Source organism: Drosophila subpulchrella, chromosome 3R, assembly GCF_014743375.2.
Source record: "Drosophila subpulchrella strain 33 F10 #4 breed RU33 chromosome 3R, RU_Dsub_v1.1 Primary Assembly, whole genome shotgun sequence".
Taxonomy (NCBI): Eukaryota; Metazoa; Arthropoda; class Insecta; order Diptera; family Drosophilidae; genus Drosophila; species Drosophila subpulchrella.
In genome coordinates, this window is record NC_050609.1 from 7363868 (window position 1) to 7380424 (window position 16557).

The following is a 16557-nucleotide window of genomic DNA, read 5'->3' on the forward strand; positions in this document are numbered from 1 at the left end:
GGCGCAACCTACATAGCGAAAGCGTTTTGTATGCAAAGTTGAACTACAGCTCGAGCTTTGTTCTGGGCAGACCTAAAAGGGGGGGGGGGGGGGGGGGGGAAAGGATCCCGAGATATAGCCATAGATATGAAGGACAATCCAAGGGGCCAACTAATGCATCTGCAGGGAAGCAGTCTCCCGGCAGATTCGAATCATCCATCGTTAGCCGGTTGACATTTATATGAGCTTCTGGGCTGGCCTTAGCCATTTTTGGCTTTGATTGCAATTCGCAGTTTTTGTGGCCAAGGCATTGTCATAAATTACTTTGCATTGCCTTTCATTCTGGGTGTGTGAGTTCGTATTTCAAAATCGTAAATCAAAAGGGGGTAGGAGAAGAAGAAGTCGAAGAAGGAGGAGGGTGTGAACCATCGTCTTTGCCACACTGCGTATGTGTGATATTTCATAAGCGTGTCATGAATTCTAATTACCTTTTGGCCAATGGGGCAATTGCCATTCCTACGCTCGGCTTTTGCATTTTATGTGTGTGCACACATACACAATTCATAAATCTCATTTTTAAATTGCTTTTCAAACTTTTTACACCACGCACACGCACATCGGAAAATCACACAGTTGAAATATTAAATTCTACTGCGCCAGCAAAGAGAGCATGAAAAATAAACAGCATTATTTAAAAAATTAGTAGATAATGTGAATAATTAAATTTCAACGAATGCATAACTACATGATAGCATGCAAATTTAATACGAATTACAATAATAATAATAACAATAATAATAGTAATATTCATCGCGGCCATTTTTTTGCTTCTATTGAATATTTAAATGTTTCCTTTGTCGAGCTGTGCACTTTGTTTTACCACTCTTTCCGACCATTTTCCATTCATTGGCTGACCATTCAGTGCCAGCGATTCATATTCCATGTTTCCATGTTAACGTCATAATCTGCGTTATGCAGTTTAGCGTATCAATTACCGCATAGCAGCAAAAACTGGCATGTGAATAAAATATATTGCCGCGCTGTGCGGCGCTCATCAGTGAGCGATATTTGCGATAGATAGGGCCGCACGAAAGGGACACGAATAAATAGCGGATAAATGCACTCCAACTGAGGGTCTCGACTACGCACTACCAGTTGTGGAAAGTGCAGCCATTACATATCACTTTATGGATATTAATAGTATCGGAATAACTGAGTAAGAATCATTGAGATACGAGTTATTTAAGTAGGTCATTAAAATCAGTAGTATTTTAATCACTAGGAAATATGCCTAAAAGTAGGCAGCAAAAATAAATTGGATTTTGTTGCATACTTTTAGACACCTTTATAAGTTATTTCAAAAACTAACTTCACTAAACTATCTTATATCGTGCCTGTCATAGTTGTTTTACATTTAAAAACACTTTCGATATCAGTAGATCAGATTAAGAAAAGCTGTCTAAAAGTATGCAGCGAAAAGTAAATGTTATCTTTCTTTTAAACACTTTAATAACTAATTTTAAAACCATAGTGATGTTCTTTAATTTTTTATATCGTGCATGTCGTTATTGTTATACAACATAAAATACTTCCGCGTGATAATAACCCAAATATTACTGAAAGCTTTCAACCCAATATACCCCCAACTACCCACCAAATCCACGTAAATCACGAGTATGAAAAAGCACAGACCATCTCGTTGCGGAAAATAAATTTACAATTTTTCGCAAATAAAAACGGCATTTTCCTTGGCCGTATGAATAAAGAATGTAAATCTGCCAAATCAAAAATTGATTTGAATTGGTATGCGGTAAGTACAGTTGAAATGGGGGAACGAACGGCGTGGGTTCGGTGAATAATTGAAAGTGGGCAATGGTCAATGGTACAACGTTGATGACATGAAAAATTCATTAAACGCGTGAGGCCACAAAAAGGGGCAACCACAATGGGTGCGGTGCTCGGTCCTCGGTCCTCTGATGAAACTGGAACTGCAAATGGCAAAACGAGCCATTGATGGACGCGGCGGCATTGGTGGAAAATTACCATTAGAAATCTCAAATTTCCTGGAAATTCAATTTCAAACAGGTCGCGGCTAAAGGAATCCACGCCGATGGCTCAAATTAGCAAAATGCGGTTGCCAGCAGTCTGACAAATATTTGCCCCGTTTCAGCGTCCAACAGCATTGGTTTAGTTAATAAATTAGTAAAATGTTCCTGGTGACAATGTTGTTGGTCGAGCGGTTGTCAAACGGCTGGCGCGACAATGAGCCTATGATAATAGAATTTTTGTGCAGCATTTTTGTTCGCATTTTGGGCCTCATGGGCGACAGCTGCAATAATAATAATAGCGGGTAAAGCAGCAAATGCAGCAACACCAGCCACACCATGCAACATCATCATCGGAGGCAACTAAAAATATGTTAGACAAGCGCCAACATTAGCAAAGTGTTTGTAAAATATGCCAGCAACTCGATTTGCCTGGTTGTTGTAAGCCCCTGCCCACCACCCACCATTCAACACCCCCATTTTCATTCTAGCATTCTAAATATTTTGCGAAAACCCAAAACATATATGTGGATACAATATACATCCTATATATAGAACACACACACGCCATTGTTGAGGTCGACGTTTGCCGGCCGTCGCTTTTGACGTTGCAATAAATTTTCACGTTTATTTATTATTGCGCCGCACGTCACTGATAATTAAAAATAAATCAATTTTTAATGGCTCCGGCCGGCTAGCTAAACCGAGGCCCATAACTCGGCTCTTCTGGATGAGTGGACTCCGGTTATGAGGTTGTGCCGCACAAAACCAATTAGCACACGTTTAGGATCGAAAAATTTAATAAGGTGCCCGCCAGTCAAATCAATATGGAATATATATATGGCATGGGCTTGGAATGCTGGGCACGTAGTCGCTAGACAGACGGAAACACACATGCTTTTAAGCAAATCAGTTTATGATCCAGAAACAATACTTCATCAGGCAGGACGCCTTTTGGCCCAAATGGCCAACAATAAGCTCGACTTGGCTTAGATCGAGAAAAAAATGCGAAAAACAGATGGAAAATCTTGATGCGTCACGTTGTTGCAATCATTGGACCAGGGAGGACCGGGAGGCAGAGTGTGTTTGGAATCAGCAAACGTGGCAAATGCCGCTCAAATGGTTAACAATTGTGCTGGCCAATTGCCATATGGCTTATTGAATGGCCAGAGCAGTAGGTTTAATCAACTTTTTCCCTAGCCCCATGTTTTGGCTTTAATTATGCAGTCAACTCTTTGCGGTTTATTTGAATGTCAGCCATTTTATGTGCTCCGCATCAGCAGCATCGCCCTCATTCCGCCGTAAATCTAATAACATAAGCCCCGGGTTACCAGATCCCAGAGTTACAGTCACAGAAAAAGTCAGAGACCTTGTTATTTATATGCACGCATAAATATCAGGGCCAGTGTCTGACCACAGTTGACTTGGCAACCGCAGAAAATGGCATAAAAGTCAACATGTTGAACAGCAGCTGAAAAAATATAGCCCCAGATATTATGCTATATGGTGTTGGTGTGTGTGTGTGCGAGAGACTTTTCATATCTGGCCGGGGCTATAAAGTATAAATTACGGCAAATGTGTTACGCAGCGCAACAGTCCGCACACGCATATACGCACACCCAGAACCAGAACCACAAACCCAAACTAACTAACAACTATTAAGCCTGTGTGTTCCACTGTCTTTCTGGCCCTCTGTCCTTCTGGCCCTCTGTCCTTCAGGCCCTGACTTCATCTCCGGGTGAAATACGACCGTAAGACATCGGCCGTAATCAACATGCGTGGCACTATGGCACTGCCTGCGTTTTACACATGCGCCATGCCATTTTTCCGGTGATTAAGTGTTGATAAGTCTATAAATTAACTCGAACACACGCGTCTGCCGACAACGCAAGTCAGCCAGACAATGGCTGCGAAATCGCAGGACCCACCATGGTGCACACGTCGGCTACGCAATATGTGAAGGCACACACATATATTAATCATGCGCCAAAGACATTTACATCTGTATGGCCCAATGGTCGATTGTGTGGCAAAAACCGTAGTTGCCTACTTAATGATACGACTCACAGGGGCGAAAAAGTGTGGAAAGCAAAAGAAATTTGAAATTCAAGCTGAGAAGCGCATTGCAGGTGATTACAACATCAGGTATTCAACAAATAACATCCTTGGTGCTGTGGTCACAATGCAACACAAGCTCAACAACCGATAGTTAGGCGATAATTGTTTATTGTGCGTAAGCAGCGTGGGAACTATTTGCATAAAAGTCTTGTGGGAAAAATAAAATAAATTGGAATTTGTCGACCAAAACTGCTAAATTGTTTTGAATATAAAAGAGGCTTTAAAACAATTCGCAGCAGTTTAAATCAGATTTAAAAAGAGAAAAACAAACTAATAATGTTTAAGTAATTGCGAAAACACATCCCACAGGATCTTTTCACTGCACCAGAGGCATTTCGGTGTGAGTATGGAATGTTTCTGGATGGGATGAATGGATCCTCAAAGGAACCGATTATTATATCTTTCCAAGCGCTTTGAGGTTCTTCAAATGGGTCTACCTTATGAGTGTATATGTAAGGGTAATACCGTATCCACATCCTTATCACCTGCCTTTTCATTCCAATTGGCTTGACAGCAGTCCAAAATACAAGTCTTTACCAATATTCTTCTTGAAGAATGCTCTAAATTCTATAGTCAGCTGGGTTAATTTTTACATAACCATCATTCCCATCAAAAAAAAATAACAAGCATTCTCCGTTTATACCTTAGTGAATCAATTTAATGTAGACGAAAAGTTGTCATAAAATTAGGAATAAAAAAAATATTTATTTATTTATTTAGAGCAATTAAATTTATTAGCATAAACAAACAATAAATTTTAATAGTTTTGTAAAATTCTGAATTATTATAAAAGTAAAAGCAAAACCATGAAAACAAACCAACAATTTTTGACAATGATTTTAAATTATAAATTGAGTTGGAATTCAGCAAATTACAGTTCCAGGAAGTCAAAAGTTATTATCCTTTGCTTTGGTCACACAAAATGACGGGTTTCATAAACAAAAGATAATTGAATATTTTGGGTAGCTGGCGTGGGAGCTATTCAATTAAGTTTGAATTTTTAAGATACCATTTATTGAAAATTTGAAAATTGAGTAGTATAAATACAGTACGAAGAGGCTAGCCAACTACAGTTTAGAACAGACATCAAGAGCGAAAAGTATAATGTTGTTCCAATACGTGCGAAAACCGACTCCCACGGATCTTCTAACTTCTCCGGAGTCATTTAAATACTTTGAATACGGAATGTTCTGTATGGGATGGCACACTCCCGCAAAGTATAAGATTTTGTACTATACTTTTGCAACACTACTTTTTGGCTGGTGTGTTGTCTACTTGCCAATCGGAATCAGCATAAGTTTCGTTAAGGATTTAAGAACCTTCACTCCGAGCGAACTTTTGACAGTCCTGCAGCTATTTTTCAATGCAGTTGGGCTGCCATTTAAGGTGCTATTCTTCAATCTTTACAAATCTGGATTTTACAAGGCCAAAGAGATATTGAGCCGAATGGACAAACGTTGTCATACTTTGGAGGAACGCATGGAGGTGCATCGATGGGTGGTCCGTTGCAATATGGCCTATCTTATCTACCAGGTGATCTACACCTCCTACACCATATCCACTTTTCTATCGGCTGCTCTCAGTGGAAAATTGCCCTGGCGTATATTCAATCCCTTTGTGGATTGGCGAGAGAGTAGGTCGAATTTTTGGAGGGCTGCCGTGAACGAAACAGCACTTATGTTGTGTAGTGTAACCCAAACCGTGATCAGCGATATATACCCCCTGCTGTATGGCTTGATCCTTCGAGCCCACATCAAACTTCTGCAAATGAGGGTGGAAAAACTTTGCACAGATCCTGAAAAAAGCGATGAGGAAAACCAGGAGGACTTAATCAACTGCATCAAGGATCATAAGCTCATCAAGGAGTAGCTACAAAATAAAAAAAATTCCGTTTTATAACTAATTTAATTTAATTTTAGATTTGCTGAAATAATACGACCTACAATTGCCCGCACCATCTTCGTTCAGTTCCTTTTGATTGGACTCTGCCTTGGCCTGTGCATGATCAACCTCCTTTTCTTCGCCGACATTTGGACGGGCTTGGCCACAGTGGCCTATATCAATGGCCTGATGGTCCAAACCTTTCCGTTCTGCTTCGTTTGTGACTTTATCAAATCGGATTGTGAACATCTTGAGGTGGCTATATTCCACTCCAACTGGATCAACACTAGTCGCAGATACAAAACATCTTTGATATTTTTTTTGAAGAACTCCCAAGAAACCATTTCCTTTACAGCCGGCTCTATTTTTCCCATATCCACAAGCACAAATATTCAGGTAGTGGCTTTAGAACTATAAAACTTAATTAATTTATAAAGTATTTCATTTATTTTCAGGTTGCTAAGCTGGCTTTTTCGGTAGTTACTTTTGTAAATCAACTAAACATTGCTGACAGGTTGACAAAAAATTAGTAAACTTTACAAAGTTGCTGCACAAAATATTTGAATTAATTAAGAAAATGGCACTGCTGTTGTGAATCTCTACAAAATGCACATCTTTTATCATAGTTTTATTAATATCAATTAGCTTTTTTCATTAGTTCAAATAAAGAATTCCCCTTCAGGCCATGTCTGTGGTCAACTGTGTGAGTCGAATTCCGAGAGCTGACAGTTTGAAGAAGGATTAGACCCATACTACCGACACAAATGACCTAAGTACACATGCACTCTGCTTAGCTCTAAAATCAATTTAGCCCAACCGCAACGAAAACATATAGATAACAACAACGACTACTAAATTTTGTGGGCTATCTAGGGCAAGTCGAGGGAAAACAAGTAAATAAACAAACAAACAGAGGGTCTTAAACAGGTTTTGGGTTGAGGGGGGCAGATGATGGCAAAGTCAATTAAAATTCAGGAAAATTAATTGCTTAAAATAAGCATAGAATTGATTTACAAATTCGCCAAGGACATTGTAAGCAAGAAATCTGTTTTAATTGCGGTTGAGCTGGCAGCAAGGACTCCAGACTCCAGGACTCGGGACTCCAGATTCCGGATACCAGACTCTAGAAACCCATTCCTGGAGCAGCCGAGAAGTTCAAAGTCTAGCCGCTAGCGAAAATGTTCTTGTCTTTGATGTGCGGCCAAGAGAAGGTCGGTTGGGAAAATGTCTGGAAAATGGCGGATTTACATAAACCAAAAATGGAGGCCAAGGCAAATTCCGAGATGCAGAGCGCTCATATTTAATGGGCACCGCAGCGAAAGGCCTGCGGAAAATTAATTTGCATTTTTCCCCAAACAACAAGCTTGGCATACATTTGCAATTGAGTTTTGTACATAGTTTCCCGCCACACGGCAACACAAGTTTACCAAACACAAGTTTTCACTCGCCTTATTTACTGGGGCATTTGTGGTCGTTTTTGGGTGGGTGGCTGGTTGGATGAGGCGTCAAAAACTTAATTCGCACAAATGGCCAACAACAACAAGAAGGAGGCTTTTTACATTTCCCCCCCGAAAATCTTTGTCTCCAGCCGCCAAAAAAAGGATGCCATAGTGTTGTTCACACACAGAGAAAGCGGCACGCGTAGACGCATTAAATCAAATTAAAAGCCCCGCTAAAAGAAGTAACAAAACCCCAGGTAAATCCCATTTTAAATACAAATAGCATGCGTACTCCTCGAGGGCATCTGCGGATGCAGGAGTCGTCTGTCTGCCGTGAGTGGTTTTGCGGATTTCCCGCAAGGACTCCTCCACCTCCGCACCCGCATCCGCATTCCCATCCTGTTTTTTATCCTGGTCGCTGGCATACATTTTTCCGCAGCTTAGCGGGCGGTGCTTGTAATCTTAGTTTAAGTTGATTGTACGACACGCAGAGATGGGTAAAAAGCTAGAGCGAGATGGCGAGAAACACGATCCTGGCAAAGTGCTTTAAATAAAAATTTGTGGGCCTGTCTTAGAGAGGTGGTAAAATGTGTTTGTCTGTTGGAAGGCGCATAAGCCAAAGGCTAAGGGTTGACTTTCCGGCCAACTCTTTGGAGTTTTTCGGTCGGGAATTGCTTTTAGCGTAATTGCAAGAATTCCCCAAAGGAGCCAAGCAGCGAAGGTGGGCCCAAAAACACCTCCCCAGTGCCTGCTTTTTAGGCCGCACCGTCGCTTTTTCCCACTTTTCAATTAAGCCGCTTCGTGGGTTTTGCACTCCGGCTGTTTTCCCAACTAGTTTTTTATTAGTTTTTAACCTTAGGGCCAGATGCAATGCAAACTCCATCATCGCTGGGGGATCGACCAAAATCAACTCGTTCAATCAATCAGACGATCAATCAAAAAATTCAATCACCATCAATTGCAGGCGGAGCCCAACATAAACAAACGGTTGTCGGTTTTTCGAGTATGGTAGAAAAATATAGCACACACAGATTCCGGCTCATTCATTAACCCGGCCCAAAACCCTTTAGCCTGGAAAAAAAAATAGCCGAAAATTGCAAATCGGCAATTCACTACAGTTCAGGTCGGCTTAGCTTACTTGACTATTCAAGAGGGAGGTGGTGGTGTTAAAAAAAAAAAAAACACAGACGTTTTTAACTTTTTCTCTGTAGTTTACGTTGGGCCATCTGACTTTGGAGTACATGTGTCGGTGTGCGGCTTGTAAAAATCACTTTTTAAAGCATTTCGGGGCCGGGCGACAGATACACGCATTGAAGCGTGGGCACTTTTGCGTTTTCCAGGACGAAACAGGATGAAACAGGACGAAAGCAAAGGGCCACACCCAGCCAGCATATTTATTTTATTCCAGCTCGTTCTGGCAGTGCATAAAACTGTTTTTAACATGTCCTGCTTGCTGCTCCTGCTGCTCCTGCTGCTTTTTGTTGGCAGTCCTTTTTATGCCAACTGTAAGCGATCCGCTCGAAAACTGACACAAATACGGGGCCGCCGAAGCTAAAGTGCTGAGGGGTTTGAGGGGTTTCAGGGGTTTGAGGGGTTTTCAGGGACGAAATGGCGGAAGCCGAGTGTTGGACAAGCAGATTTAAACCGTTACGGTTTACCTGCTGCCATCCAGCACCACCACCACACATATATGCGCATTTGCATACATAGCTGGTACACATATATATTTGCCAGCACACGTACATATTTAAATAAAACGCTTTCGCAGGACAACGCCGCACTTTGCGCAATCACAGAGGCCAGTCGAGAGTCGAGCTGAGGGGCAGTTTTCCACCCGAGCGCTGAATGCCGGGCGAGAATGGCAGGCGACGGCTGAGTGAAACAGCTTCCATTGATTTCACACAGCTTTGGTGAAGAAAAACATGTAAAAGCCGTTGCAGTGCCACAAAAAACAGCAGGGGCAGCTTAACATTATAAAAAAGAGACCGACTGGCAGTTACTCCAGGATAACGCGGGCAGCGAAAAAAATATAATCATATCAATTTCCACTAAATAGACAACTTTTAAGTATCCTTTGCAAAGAGGAAATTTTTTAATTAAATTTCGACACTGTATATTTAATAATTAATATACCACCTTTTTAAGTGTTTTTCCACTTTATTGGCTAACGTTCATTGGCATTGGCATAAGGTTCTTCTTAATAAGGATATTTCCTGCAAGCACCGAAAATTGATATATTTAAGGGTTTTATTTTGAAAAGATTTTTTTATTCTTTTGCCTAATAATACAGTCTTTCTAACTTCGATAAGTATAAACAACGAGTTTGATATCTGGATTACAATGTTTATACAAATTAGAAGCATTGGAAATGAAAATACGCGAAAGTGCCAATAGCGCTTTTCAAACTAAACTCCCGCATATCTGATATTTAACTTAAATAATAAACGTTACTAGCGATCAGCCTAAGTCAGTTTTTATTCCAGAATTCATTTTTAAGATCCAACCCTTGAGATTCCAGAGATTCAGATGTTATTCATCGGAATAACAAAAGTAATCAATGTAATATGTGGTCTGCATTTCCCCCACCCTGTCACATAAGTACAAATATACCCTTGCATCCCTGCGAATACCTGTTATAAAAAGAAAACCCCCCCACACACCAATCCAAATGCAAATACAAATAGCGCTACAAATGAGGAGGGGTGAAAAGCGGTAAGAGAAAATGTTGTCGTCACGTGGCCGCCGCATAAGCTGAAATGAGTTACATCAAATGCTTTTGGCTTTCACAGGAAATGGCAGCGCAATGCATTTTTATTTACATCTAAGGACAGTAAGGAAGGTAAAAAGAGAAGGGGGCGAAAGCAAGCCATTAAGGAATTGCTCGGCAATTGAAATGGCCAAGTCAAATAAAAGGCAGCCAGACATTTTCAGCGGCGTGAGGGGGGATTGTCATGCATTTGATTAAAATTAAAAAGACTCGGACCAAGCCGAGGCTTTGATGTAGAGGAGAAGAAAACCACAGTGCCATATCAGCGGGATATCCTTTGGGCTGCGTTCTAAGGTCCTTTTTTCCAATCTGCGCTCTCCATCCCCTGACATTGATTTATGTGAGGTAACTTAATGAAAAGACCATTGCCGCTGGATTGTATCAGCTGCTGCAGGTAAAACAGCGTTGATCATTTGCTTAAGCTAAGCGAAAATAAATTACAAAGTATTAGGCTTGGGGGTACAGTAGTGCCAAAAGTGTATTACGCATATGCCGCCTTGCCTCGAGAGCCTCGATCCATCATCAATTACGATTAAATCCATCAGGAATTATGCGTCAAATTGATTGAAAGTCAGTTGGCACACTGAATTATGGCATTAAATCAATTTCCCTTTAGTTAAATCAATGGGGCAACTATTGCGATAGACTTGGACCATTGCCCCCGGCTTTTGGCTTCGGGCTTTGGCTTGGGCATTAGCATTAGCCTGGGCCGTCACTCAAAGTCAGCCAGCTGGCTGAGCTGAGCTGGAGAGCTGTAGAACTGTAGAACTGGAGCTGAAGTTGAGCTCGGCAGCAACTTAAATCGCCCCAGACTCCCCGGCTCGAGTGACGGCACAAAACTTTTGCCAGGCCAATAAAGTACGGCCAAGTGATGGCTCCACCAGCCAGCCAGCCATCCAGTCAGCCATCCAGTCAGGCAATCTTCTGGAGGAGAGCCGGTCCAAGGCAGGCCAGCCAACCCAGTGACGCATCGACCTGTAGTCTCCTCTCCGCACTGAGCTCCTAAGAAATGAAAATATTTTCTTGCAATTGCAAAATAGATGAAAAAAACTAGGGAAAATGGCTAAGCATAAAAAAGCAAACCCAATGAACAGAGGGAAAACTGCAAATCGCAGCGGATCCGAGTGTCTGGAGTCTCTGCAAGCGGAGCGCGTCAATTGACTGCAATAATTCTGGAAAATGTGCAAAGTGTAAGGCCGGACTGTCGGACTGCCAAGTAATTTATTTATCAAGTTTCAAGCTGCAGCTTGAAAACTTAATACGCCGCCAAATTGAATGCAACAATGGAGCTGGAGGTGGATGGAGCTTTCTTAAATTTAACACGGGCTGCATAACTTTGGGCACTAAAGCCCCCCGATCGTTGGCATACTGGCCAATTTGCACTTTACCACAAAATTCAATTTACGCATCCTGCAATGCAGCAAAATCCTGGCCAGTAAGTAGCAGTTCATGCGTGAACCTGACAAGGACACCCGCAGCCATACACACCCACATATGCCCAAATACCAGGGCATACAAGCAAATAAAGGCAAAAATGGCAAATAAAAAATGAGAAAATGCGTCAAAAACTCCCAGACGAGAATCCTTTGTGCAAAGTATCGGAATGACATTTATGCTGAAAGACATATGATGCTGAGGACTTGACAACTTTTCTTTATGGCCCCACCGAAGCCCCAATCAAACCACTTGAACCCACCCAACCACCACCCACCGCAAATATTTGCTGAACGGAATAACAAGCCTGATTCGAATGCAATGTCGAACAAAAGAGAAAGTGTAGTGGTAACTGATGGCCATTTTCCAGGCCCCCTCGTTCGTGGCCCACTTGTCAGGCATTGCCAGGTTGGCCCTGAATATGCCAATTGAATGTAGTCTAATCGAAGCGAAATATTCAATATAAATAATTGATGCGCACTTTTTACAGTGTGGGCGGTGCTGTTGCAATTCCGTCGACAGCGGCGATAAAAACAATGGCCATGCCAGCCAGCTGCTGCAATGGCAAAACAATTTTGCATACGCCTCTAAATGCATATATGAACAGTGGCGATCAACAGATTAGATTAACCAATGCGAAACGAATTGAATTAAAATAATAATAAGTGATAAAAAACATATCTAAAACAGTAAACATTTATATTTGTTTTTTTGATATGAAAACAAAATTAAGTATTTTATGGCACAAATAAATAAAGATAATAGTTCGAGGATACACAAGATGTTTGAAAAGTGTCTGAAAGTATGCCAAGATACTGATATATTCATTTTTAGTGCATACTTTTAGGCACCTTAATAACAAATTTACAGATACTCATTTGATTTACAAATAAATCGATGTATTTATTAATCGTTTCTAGTATTATAAATATTTCAAATGGGTTTTTTCTTTGCCCGCCACTGTGAGTGGGTACTTTGAAAAATCAGGTCCTTGTGCGCCTTCTATTGCCCACTGATTGATGTCCTTTTGGCTGTTGTTGCCATTGTTCTTGTTGTTCTCGCAAATTGGTTTCTATTGGGTCAGAATGCACACATATGCCTGGGTGTGTGTGGCGTGGGTGGAGCCCGTTTCAAGGTTGCAGCCGCACCAAGGGTCCGCACCCTCACACCCACACACCCACACACACGCAGGCAGCAGCACAAACAAACAAAAAAATAAACCATTGCATACTTATGAGGGCAAAGTGTATAAGGCTCAATTAAAATTTTACGCCCGTTTGCATTTTAAGTGCATGTCCTTGTGTGTTTGTGTGGGTACGCAGAGAGCGGGCTAAAGACGGTTTAAGGACTTGGCCGTGTGAATGTGTTTGTGCCATAGGCTCGACTGTTAGGTAGTTAGCCCAGCCGACAGCAGCTGCTGACTTGTTGTTGGCCAACTTTTCCCTGAACTGCAATACACAAAGCCATTGCATGTATGTGTTAGCACTTTGTTTTGGGGGCCAGAGTGCACAAAAGCGTATTTAATGAAACGGAACTTGAGGCATAATTGAGTAAGGGCTGCCATGGCAGATTTGACAAAGCCGGATTGCTCTGACCAGATGGGTTACACTCAATTTTTGGCCTCAGCGCTGAGGGCCATTGTGCTGTGTTGCAATAGAGTAAAGTATTAACATGGGAATATGCAAATAATGTTGGCATACTACATGATGGGCCATCAGAAGCTGGTACCTCTGCTGAAAGTTTAGGTTTTGTGGTTTTATTTGGGTTTGTGAAGGAATATGCTCGGCATAGGTAAATATTTAAATACATTTTTGAAGTATTTGTTACCATGGTTACTTGATTTAATAATTTTTAAATTCTTTTTAAGTTTTTTCAATTGTAGGAATATATTCTGAGCTCATTTCAAGTAATTTTAATATCTCTATATTTACAAAGTCAATAGCTAAACCGAGACCATGAGTTAGAAGTGAACAAAAAACCCATAACCAATAATATTTGCTTTAACAGCAGGATGCTTACAAAGCGTCAAAAAAATATTATTGCAACAGTTCGAGTTGTTTATCCCGCCCACACACGCCCCCAACTATACCATCCATATCCATCTATACCCACCCACCGCTTTGTCTAACCCGCATGTGCAATTCATTTTTTATTATCACTCATTTTATTGTTTCGGCCGACGTCGCTGCTCGAAAAGAAATAAAAACAAAATCAACTTGCGAAATATGTTGAATATTTTACATAGAGCACAACAATGGCTATAACTAAAAGGCGGCAAATAAAATATGCAACAAAAGCGAGCGTGCAGCATGAGAATAAATTGAAAAAGTGCAAAACACAACGGGGGAAAATGCGAGAAAAAAATAATATACATCCATATACACTATATGGCAAAGGGAAAATGGGAAACGGAAAATGGGAAATGAGAGAGAGAACTTGGTTAACAAATTGCTGCGAATATTAGAGGCGAAGTCTAATGCAGCGGCAACAGACAATGGACCCATATTTCTGACAACGAATTAAACAAAATCCAACTGGAAACTAGAAACAAATGTGTGTGGATGGGTTGTAGTTTTTCAAGATTGGTATGAGCAAACCAAATAAACTGTGGAACTGCGAAACAGCGCAGCCAGCAAACTGAAAATGGGAAAAGGAAGGTCCTGGCAACTGGATCGATTTTCAGCTGATGATGAAGCAGCCAGCAACATGTGTGTGTTTTTTTTTCTCAGCTTTTTTCTTGGATTCAGCAAAGCGTTTCGGCTGGTCCGTGGGATCCGGTTTGACTGGAAGCTTTCATATTTCCGCCTTGCCTTAGTCTGCTGCCAGGACAATTTTTAAAAATTCAATTTTCCCCAACATCTAAGCGGTGTCTATATGTGTGTGTGTGCATGTCTTTGCCATAAAAGTTGCAAACAGGAGAGAGGCTATAGAAAATTGCCTTTTGCGGCGGTTCCCTGGCAAAGGGGGCAAAAATGAAAACAAAAATATCAACAATACTAAACCAGGAATAAACTATAAAAATAAACCCCAGAATTGGCAACACAAAGTAGATATATTGAAAAAACATGGCCTAGGTGGCTTTTGGACCCAACCGTCTTTCCATTTTTAAGCAAAATGGAAATGGAAAATTGCACAAAATGCAATTTATGCTCATGAAGTAGAAATTGAAAGAGAGAGAAGCATACATTTTCGTTGGGATATCCCCTCATCCAAATCCTCAACCACTGATGTGATATATATGTACAGACGAAAAGCACAATTTCATTTATTTGCTAAAAACACGCCCATCGAATGATGCATGACCCCAAAAATGGAGTGCCATGGATTGCCATTTGCTGCTCAGCTGTGCGTTGATGTCTAATCCTTAATATTAAATCCATACAATCAATTTGCAGACCCAAATTGTATGGGATGACAGGGCAGTATTATTACCCAGGGACTGCAGGATATCAGGATATCTGGAATTCAATTTTCTGCATAGATACGCAGCACAAGCGGCGAGCTGCTCCTGCTGCTGTGTGCGATATGAAAAATGCAAAGGGAATAATGAAAGTCACCTTTGGCACAATAATTCATCATTGTGGGTGTGCAAAGGAGGCGTGGTTGGGTAGCTGGGCACCATCATATCAAATGAAATGCATAGTCATGCGATGTCAGCGCCCCAGACAAAAGCAGAGTCCTAGTCCTATATGTATGTACTATATGTACCTAACAACGTGGAAAAACAAATAATGCAATTTTTTGCAGCTCCTGCTCTATCTCGTGGTGTTGGTGACATCAACACATTTGTATGTGTACTTCCGACTGCAATCTACGCACGCAGCAGACAGTTGATGTATGACCCCCAGTGGGTCATGCCAGCGAATGGGAATGAAAATGGGCGGGGTCAACAGCCAGGGAATTGCTGCTGAATAGATGGGCACACAAAACGCTGGCCATATGTCAGGGCATCAAATAAATATCATAAATTGCTGGTCCAAAGGATCTGGGCAGGGCTGTAAGGGCAACAGGAATGCTGGGTGTTGAGCGTTGGCTGAGCAAGAGTGTGTGAGTAAGGATCTCCTGTCCCGGGGCGGGAAACAATCAACATTCCCTGGCCAATGGCTGGTTGCCTGCTGTTAAAGAGAATGGCTCAACGCTCCTTTTCATATTTCTTTTTACACCCAAAAGGCCTTAACTATTTGCAGAATTTATTGATTACTGCGATGGGTCAGCAAGGCAGATTTAAGAAAGTTATGAGCAGAGAAACTTGACCAAGTTGAAGCTTAAATACTCTTGCAGTTTGAAGAGAAATAAAAATAGAGTAGAACCGAAATCACTAGTTTTAAAATCTCCTGAAGGGGTGCTTAAAAGTATTCAACCATATATTTTGAACCAATAAGTATACTTACTTGCATACTTATAGACACTTTTATTGGTGGTTTCCCCAAGTGACTTTTTTCCATTTATTAAAGAGGGAAATATATATTTAAAGCACTACTCTGGCATCTTCTTCCCGTATCCTGATCCTATATTTTTAACCAATAAGTATACTTTTTTTGTTGTCAAGTGACTTTTCCAAGTGACTTTTAAATTGTACTTTGTTAAATCCTGCGATGTGTTTTATTAATTAAAAAGGAAATTACATATTTAAAGCACTACTCTGACATCTTCTTCCTATATTTTTAATATCCCTTTCAAGGGCATACAAATCGCAGCAGCCAGAGGGCGATAAAAAACGGATTTACGCCTTTGATTCAAGTGACAGAGCGACAAAAGGAACAGGGTTCCGCTGAACAGATAATGTCAATATTAGTCGCCTGCATAATGTACAATAAATGGCAAAATAATACAAAAGGCAGTGAGCAGCCCGACCGACAGGACCGCGGCAAAAAGGGATGAAAAATCAATAGCC

The 16557-nt window shown here is 41.1% G+C and overlaps 2 protein-coding genes across 2 annotated transcripts in view; one reads left to right on the forward strand and one right to left on the reverse strand.

Annotated features, from left to right (window-relative positions):
* LOC119562096 (limbic system-associated membrane protein) overlaps nt 1-16557 on the reverse strand; it is a 134095-nt gene that overhangs the window by 76565 nt on the left and 40973 nt on the right. The window lies entirely within an intron of this gene.
* LOC119552736 (odorant receptor 98a) lies at nt 5247-6553 on the forward strand. The gene is made up of 3 exons (XM_037862501.1): nt 5247-6007; nt 6062-6419; nt 6479-6553. The coding sequence occupies exons 1-3, from the start codon at nt 5247-5249 to the stop codon at nt 6551-6553; spliced, it is 1194 nt and encodes a 397-aa protein (XP_037718429.1).

Excerpts from the sequence above, each read along its gene's own strand:
- LOC119552736 (XM_037862501.1), top strand. The coding sequence starts at position 5,247 with ATGTTGTTCCAATACGTGCGAAAACCGACTCCCACGGATCTTCTAACT. Across the intron at positions 6,008-6,061 it reads GATCATAAGCTCATCAAGGA|ATTTGCTGAAATAATACGAC; the intron begins GTAGCTACAAAA and ends ATTTAATTTTAG. Across the intron at positions 6,420-6,478 it reads CCACAAGCACAAATATTCAG|GTTGCTAAGCTGGCTTTTTC; the intron begins GTAGTGGCTTTA and ends ATTTATTTTCAG.